This window comes from Myotis brandtii, unplaced genomic scaffold, assembly GCF_000412655.1.
Source record: "Myotis brandtii unplaced genomic scaffold, ASM41265v1 scaffold39994, whole genome shotgun sequence".
NCBI lineage: Eukaryota > Metazoa > Chordata > Mammalia > Chiroptera > Vespertilionidae > Myotis > Myotis brandtii.
The window spans coordinates 1,266-9,579 of record NW_005365368.1 but is presented as its reverse complement, the minus strand read 5'-3'; the positions used below and the strand labels follow the sequence as shown (position 1 = coordinate 9,579).

Below are 8,314 nucleotides of genomic sequence, written 5' to 3'. Positions count from 1 at the left end.
CAAGTATTAGATGCCAAGCCTGGGTTAGAAAATGCCTGTGAGAGAAAATGGGAAGGAAGCTGAAGAGACTGAGAGAACCATCAGACCATGATGCAAATCTGACCCTCATGACGAGAGAGGGAAGGAGAAAGGGAGGGAAAAATTAAGGCCTAGCTGGTGTGGCTCAGTGATTGAGGTTCGACCTATGAACCCGGAACTTATGATTCAATTCCTGGTCAGGGCATGGCCCAGATTGTGGGCTCGATCCCCAGTAGGGGGCACGAAGGACGTAGCCGATCAATGATTCTCTCTCATCACTGATATTTCTATCTCTCTCTCCTTCTCCCTTCTTCTCCGAAATCAATGAAAACATAATTAAAAATAAAAAAAGAAAAGAAAAGAAAAAGCAATGAAGGAAGAAAAGGAGGACATAGGTGGCAGTATAATCGTAAGAAAAGGTCAGTAAGGCCTGGCAGCTCCTTAAGTCCAAGTCAAGCACTCCTGTGGCCTGCCTCTCTCCACGGACAGAACTCTGCACCCCAGCTCCAGAGTGAGGGGCAGGGACAGTGGCCCATTTCTCTGAGAGTGATTCCCTGCTCTCTCTGAGTGGGTGCTGGGGGAGGGGGGGTGGTATCTTCATACAAAGACTATTGGGTTCTATGAAGTGATCCCATCACAGAGTAGCTGCTTACGGAGGACGAGAAAGCCTAAGAGAAAGACACCTGACTCTGTTCGTGTCCTCATTCTGCCATGCGCACCATGGTCCTTTGTCTCCTGGGTGCAGGTCAGTCCCTGTTCTGAAATTGTCAGCTCCCTGTTCTAAGCCTCCGTCCATGTCATCAGAGTCCCTCACGGGCTAAGTCACCAATTTCTGTCTGCTTTCTTCACAGGCTTCATTGTTGCAGAAGTCACCCAGACTACAGTACACCTGATCGAAGGGAAAGGACAGAATGTGAACATATATTGTGTCCCCAAAAAGGGGACACAAAGATCCCTTTCTTAGATCTCCTAATGGGTAGAAGATCATAGATTCAGACGTCAGCCCTTCAGCCACATTGAGAAGGACCAACATGACTTTCTTTCATGCTAGATTAGAAATCTAGAAAACAAAACAAAACAAAAAAGATCCTGTTTACTGACGAACATGCTCTTGGAAAACTCACTTTTAGCCAAGAGGGTGGGTTATTTTGAACAACATGGCAGCTTGGGACCTGCCACTTGGACCTTATGGATCAAGGGTTTCAAAGAGAGGCCTTTTCTAACTAGGGGCCAGGACACCCAATGGGTACCCATCACAAGTGGGGAATGAAGGATGATTAATACATTTGCTGGACACAGAGAACCTAGGAAAAAAGAAGGAATTAGAGAGGCAATTACTAGTAAATCCTCAGTTTTTAGAATAATGTCAGACCAAGTAGAGACTCTGGTGAATTTCTTTTTAAGGAGTTAAATCCAGGTAATGCACAAAACATGTCAGTTTTAAGTATGACAATTTTAGACTCTACAAAGTCACTAATTGGTGTCTATGGAGCCGAGGGAAGTGACAGACTAATCTGTTCTCAGTGACAAAATACCTATTGAAAGTTGATGCAGACAAAGGAAAAACCCTCAGGGATGTGATCCAAATTGTAATGAGGAACAATGCATTCACCAGCAAGGAGGCATTCTGGCATTAACCCCACTTAGGGAGGTGATTCCATTACATAGAGCAGATACAGAGTTCAAAGTAGCTCTGCTAAAATTTGATGCTCCATTCTGTTTATAAACTGGTCATTTCTATATCACCCACTACTCTGTTTTAGAGAAGTTTATATACTCTTTCTAGTCCCATCTGTTCTTATTTCAATATAAGCTAAACCTAGCTGTCCTACGCCCAGAAGTCCAAATTCACCTCTTTTCATTCTGACCCCTTGAAATAGAAGCTCTCACCTTTATGGTCTATCTAATGTTATGGCTTCTTGTTTTAAGTCTCTTTTCAGGGCTCAAGAGTGAGTGCTTCTCAGTGTCCATTTTTGTTCCTCTCCAAATCCAGTCTTGGTGACCCCCACTCTGCTTTCCTCACAGAGGAGTCACTCCTTTGAATGCTATTCTCAGCTTTTTCTTGGACTATTTCCATTCGTGTGAAACTATCCTCCTAAAGAGTAAAATGATATACTTATGCCCAGTTGAGTGGCTTGGTTGGTTAAGCATCGTGCCATACACCAAAAGGTGGCAGGTTTAATTCCTGGTCAGGGCATCTGCCTGGAATGCGGATTCGATCCCCAGTCAGGGTTCATGTAGAAGGCAGCCAATGTTTCTCTACCCCCTCCCCTTCCTCTCTTTTAGCATGTCCTTGGGTGAGGATTTAAAAAAAAATTATATATTTACTAGACCAACGACTTACTTTTGCATCTCTGCTGAAATTTCTCTCCTCTCAGCTTTATTCAAATTGTTTTCAATTAGTTTTCATGTTTTCCTCTATTCTTTTCTTTATTTATTTTTTAATTGATTTTAGAGGGAGGAAGGCAGGAGAGAGAGAGAGAGAGAGAGAGAGAGAAACATCAATCGATTGCCTCCCAAACACACCCCAAGCAAGTTGGAACCCACAATCTATGCATGTGCCTTGACCAGGAATTGAACCTGCCACTTTTTGGTGTATGAGACAATGATGACGCTCCATCCAACTGAGCCACACCCACCAGGGCTATCTATTCTTTTTAAAAATACATTTTATTGAAATTTAAACAGAGAGGAAGGGAGAGAAAGAGAAACATCAACTTGAGAGCAGAACATTGATCAACTGTCTTCTGTACACCCTCTACTGGGGATTGAGCCCACAACTCAGGCATGTGTTCTGACTGGAAATCAAAACACCAACCTTTCACCTTTTGGTGCATGGGATGATGCCTGGCCAACTGAAGCATATTCTTTTTTAAATGCAGTTTCCAGAACCTAAATCTATCTATTAAATATTTCCTTTCTCAGAAAATTTTCTCATGTTCTCCTTAAATTGTAACATTCCAGTTCAGTACACTAAGTGGCCTTTTTTGTTAGTGTGGCCTATTAAAAGTCTCTACTCAAAAAATGTTTAAGTGTGGTCTGAGGCAACAAGCCTCAGTATCACCTGAGGTGTAGGTTAAACAGGTAGACTCTGGGACTGGGTAAGATTTCAGAGTGTGACCTTCTGGGGGTGGGCTATCAGAATAGATGTAATTTTGCCACACCCCTGGTGATTTTTGTTCATGGTAACATTTGAGAATTTTGCCAAGAGAACTTTATGACATTGATAAATTACAATCCTAGTGTAGTGTTCAACCATTTTCTTCTTGCTCTTTATCTTTCTACTTATTATTTTTCCCTTTCCCACTTCCTCTTATGCTTTCCTTAAACTTAAACTTCGCTGAGAACCTTGGCATGAGTTGGAGCCAGTTGACATTACCCATGCATCAAAATAAACACACATTTGGACCAAGGATTCTCCCTCTCCTGCAGAAGGTGCTCTGAGGCTGTGGGCTTTGCCAGGGACTATGATGTCATGGCCAGATCCCACCCTGTGGGGCCAAGGGAACTCTTTGCTGCTGTGCATCAGAACCTATTGCTGGAAAAGCCTCATCCCCTGCTGATCTTGCCATGGACACCAGGCTTCTCTGCTGGGTGACCCTCTGTCACCTGGGGGCGGGAGAGCTGGGAAGTGCATGGGAATTTGAATAGAAGATGTTTTCCTTGGGCTACCCTTCACTCTCTGTGGCTTCTCTCTTCTCCAACCCTGAAGCAGCCAGACTCCCAGCTACAACATCACAAAGATGGGACAGGGGGTGATTCTGAGATGTGACCCAATTTCTAGTTACATATTTGTTTACTGGTATCGACAAAATCTCAGGCAGGAAATGAAATTTCTGATTTCCTCCCAATAACAAAACATTGGGATGCCCAAGGAATGATTCTCAATTAAAAGACAAAATGGAAGCTATTACACCCTGAAGGTCCAGGCCACAGAGCTGGGAGGCTCAGCTCTCTATCTCTGTGCTTCGGTGGTGCTGGCACAGGGAGGCTGTCAGTCCTCTCCGGGGCTCAACCTTGCTGGCCGGCTTCTTCCTCTTCCCAAACTCCAGGAAGGCACTTGAAAGGATCCCTTCCTCATCTTCTTGCCTCAGAAGGAAGAACCAGGTTGACTGAGGCATCTCCGGCTGCTACCAGGAGAGAGCAAGACGGTAACTTATCCCTTCAATGATGGTGGTGGGCAGGCTTCTGGGCTTCTCAAATTCCTACAGAATAATGCAGAATCGGGCAGTCTGTGGGTTCCAAGTTTATCAATACAGCCTCCCAATAAAAAATGTTCAAGAACGGAGACCAGATATCTGAGGTTGACATGACCAAAACACTGAGAATTTCCTACTGATTTTATCTCAAACACATCCCCCTGCAGTCTCGCCTCATCGATGTACCCCACAGATGTCCACAGATGCGCTGAGTTTTCTGTGGAACAACAGAATGCTGACTACAGGTGTGTTACATCCTTTTCCCACAGGGGTGCCTCCTCACAAGACTGCCACTCCCTCAGGGCAGTGACTAAATGGGAATAACTGTGGGAGTGCAGATACCACAAACCTCTCAAAGGGGAGGGGAAGGGGAAGAAAGAAAAAACACTGGTAAATGACCTTCACTCCAGGATTATTCCAGGAAATTCAAACCTCAGATCCTCGCACAGTTGCCCAAGGAGCATGGACTTTTATTCCATAAATTCGAACACTCAGCTGCTTCAGGGCCACAGACACTGGAATTGAAGTCAGGAAACCTGCTTCCTAATCAACTTTGAATTTTTTTAACTTTATTTTTTTAGCTGTAAGACAAGTGCTCTCAGCTCTCTGGGACTCGGTGTTTCTCCTTTTTAAAATATGAGACTTGCACTATTTGGTCTCTAAGGTCCAACATGACTATTCTCAGGATAGAGCTCTGTTTTTCCCGCGTGACCATCAGGAATTGCTGTGGAAGGCATGCCACGACCATCTGGCAATAACTGAGCATATTGGACATGTAGATCACACGGATCCAGAGAACATCTGGTTGGGAGACATTATACATCATTCCTGTAGAAAATGGTACATATTCATTCCTTGCAATCTCCCCCACTGCCGCCAGATGGCAGGAAAGGAGCGTGTCAGAAAGTCATCTTTGTAAGGCGATCAAAGGCTTTACCATGGCCCTCCTGGTTCAGGCCTGCTGTCCTGGCATCATTATGAATAGCACCCTCTTTCACATATTAAAGGGCCCCAATGTGGACAATAAACTATATGACCATTGTAGATTCCAACACAATGCTTTGCTGCCTGCATCTGTTGCATACTCATCACAATGTTTGATCTAGCTAAGACAGAGAGAGGTTTATTTGGAACATGCAATAACGAGGAGTAGAGAGTAAAATCGCGTGGTAAGGCATCTGTCCTTATCTAACCCCTTTGACTGGTAACCAGTCAGAAACTGATGGAACTATTCACAAGTTGCTTGGCTAGATTCTGCTGATAAGAAGGGTTGCTTTGGGCCTAAGTAACAACATCACCTCAGAGATGATGAGGAGACAACTCATGTCCCCACATCTGTGTAAACTCCAACACTGCCCTGGCAGCCTGAGCATTAGTGGTTCTAACAGCACCAAGGAAACGTCCCTTGGGACAGGCATGGGCACCCAGTGATGGTGTTTTCATCGAAAGCATTCGTGAGCAGCCCAGCTGGCTTGACTCAGTGATTGAATGTCGACCTATAAACTAGGGGGTCATAGTTCAATTGCCCAGGTTGCGGGCTTGATCCCCAGTGTGGTATGTGCAAGAGGCAAATGATGCTCTCTCATCATTGATGTTTCTATCTCTCTCTCCCTCTCCCGTCCTCTCTGAAACCAATAAAAATATATTGTTCTAAAAAAGCATTCATGAGAATTTTGAGTATTTCCAGGAGAGATAACTGTGCTGACTCCAAGCGATGTTGGCAGCTGCATTTTGATTGAGTATATATTTGGAGAAGCCTGCTGAATTCCTCCCAAAATAATGAGAGCTTTTTAGGGAGGCCTTGGGATCCTGCTATTAATAAGGCAAGGCCTTGAGCCATTACTTGGACACTAAAGGTTGACAGATCTTATTTATTACTCAAAGCCTAGCGGGTTCTAGATGTATAGGTTGCATCTCCTCTGAGAGCCTGTAAATTCTAATAGGGTGCCTTTTTTTTCTTTGAATCTTCTTTTCACTATGCCTTCTTTTCACATAATGTTTATTCAATGTCACAGGGTAGGAAAGATAAAGGAAGGAAGACCTCTCAAACATCAGTAACCCATCATGATTAAAGAGAATAATACAGGAAGACAAATAGTATCTAGGGACACAAGGTGAGAGGGAGAGGTTGAATTTTGTTAATGTTTGTTCTTTAAAACAGGTACTTATATTAAAAATGCAGCCCTGGCTAGTGTTTCTCAGTGGTTAGAGCATCAGCTCACGAAACAAAGGGTTTTGGGTTTGATTCCCGGTCAAGGGCAGGTACCTCAGTTGCAGGTTCATCCCTGGCCCCGGTCGTGATGCATGTGGGAGGCAACCAATCAATGTCTCTCTTACATTGATGTTTCTCTCTTTTTCTCCCTCCCTTCCACTCTCTTTAAAAATCAATGGAAAAAAATATACTCAGGTGAGGATAAACAAAAAAAATGCAAATAGAATAACAAGAGATGAGAGAAATAAATTATAAGCCATAAAATAAAGTTCCTCAAGATGCTTGAAATGACTGAGGTGAAGGAGGAAAGAAGGAAACTGAGTCTGATTTTCCCCCAGTTACCCTGGTCTCCACTTTCCTGGGAACCTAGATATCACATCTGGTCACTACCTCTGCTCAGCAACAGAAAATGGAAAGATAACATGAGCCAATGAAATGAAAATAAAGAAACAGAAGATAAGAAAAAAATGGGGAGGGATACGGTAAAAATTAATCATTCCTAAACTAAGGACCAATAATGAAGGTACTGTACTCCTCTCTCTTGGATTTCCCTGCATAGTAATACATACTAAGCCAGGATGTTTGTATAGTTCAGGCAAAAGGATGTCCCATTCAACTGATGTGCAAGATCACCTCCAGAGACAATAGGATCCATTAGAAATGGTGATGTCACAGGAAGACCCGCCTCATGGGAGGCAGCTATGAGGTCTAGCTCCCTGAGCAGCTGCAGGAAGCACCCTTCTTTGCACTGCCCAGGGACTCCCCTCATGCCCAACTCAGCCATGGGCACCATACTCCCCTGCTGGGTGATCGTCTGGCTCCTGGGGGCAGGTGAGTTCTGGGTAACGGGTCAGCATCAGTGGCCTTTGACAGTGGCTCTTTAGCTGTGCCTCAAATATGCTCTGACCTCCGTGTTGCCCAAAGATTTCCTGAAAGGTATTGCCATTTCTATAGAACAAATAATTGCATTATGGAGCAAAAAGCAAAATTCATGTGAATTTTTAAATGAACGCAGGCAACTTCAAAGCTATTTGCACTCGCCTTGGGGTTGCTTCATTGTAAGCTACAAACTTCCTCTGCCCTCAGGACTTTGTCTCATGCCATCTCTTCTCCTCTGAGGTCCCACGAGTGCCAGCAGCGTCATCCAGAATCCAAGACGCCTGGTCCTGGGGAGAGGACAGGAGGCAAACCTGAGTTGCAACCCAGTGAAAGGCCACATTTACATCTACTGGTATCGGCAGCTCCTGCAGGAAGGGCTGAAATTTATGATTTACCTCCGGAGAGAAGAAATCCTGGACGACTCAGGAATGCCAACAAAACGCTTTTCGGCTGAATTTCCCAAAGAGGGGCCCAGCCTCTTTAACATCCAGCTGGCAGAGCTGGGCGACTCCGCAGTGTATTTCTGTGCTAGCTCCTTGTCCACACCAATTCAGAGTCACATCCTCCCAGGGCACAAACTCCTCCAGGCCCCGCCCTGACACAGCCCCAGCTGAGGGTGGGGAGAAGGCCACAGCTGAGGAAGGGACCTGGCATCTGACTAGTGCATGAATTACCTGTGAGGCATTTTTTCGGGGTGAGGGTGGGAATAGAGGAGGAACCCCCTAGAAATAGCAAGGAACCCCGCAGCCCATATTCATGAACTAAGACTGTCATCCGCAAAAGGTGACATAATTTGTTAGATTAAATATTTATTGACTAACAGTTCTCCTTTCTTTACTTCCTACTCTATTTCAAGTTCTCCATTGCATGATTTAGATATTGAATTTTAGTGAAAAAGCAAAATAATCAAGCAAAGGAAATGTGGTCTTTATTTTCAATATGAGAAAACATGGTTCCAGGGTTGTTGTTGTTTTTCTGGAAGTGGGAGAGAGGGAGAGAGAGAGGG

The 8,314-nt window shown here is 44.4% G+C and overlaps 1 gene segment (V, D, J or C); it reads left to right on the top strand.

Annotated features, from left to right (window-relative positions):
- The first annotated feature begins 6,634 nt into the window (after positions 1-6,634).
- LOC102255806 lies at positions 6,635-7,907 on the top strand. The segment is given in 2 exon segments: positions 6,635-7,260; positions 7,549-7,907. Coding segments are annotated over 2 exon segments (489 nt in total).
- The last annotated feature ends 407 nt before the right edge of the window (positions 7,908-8,314 follow it).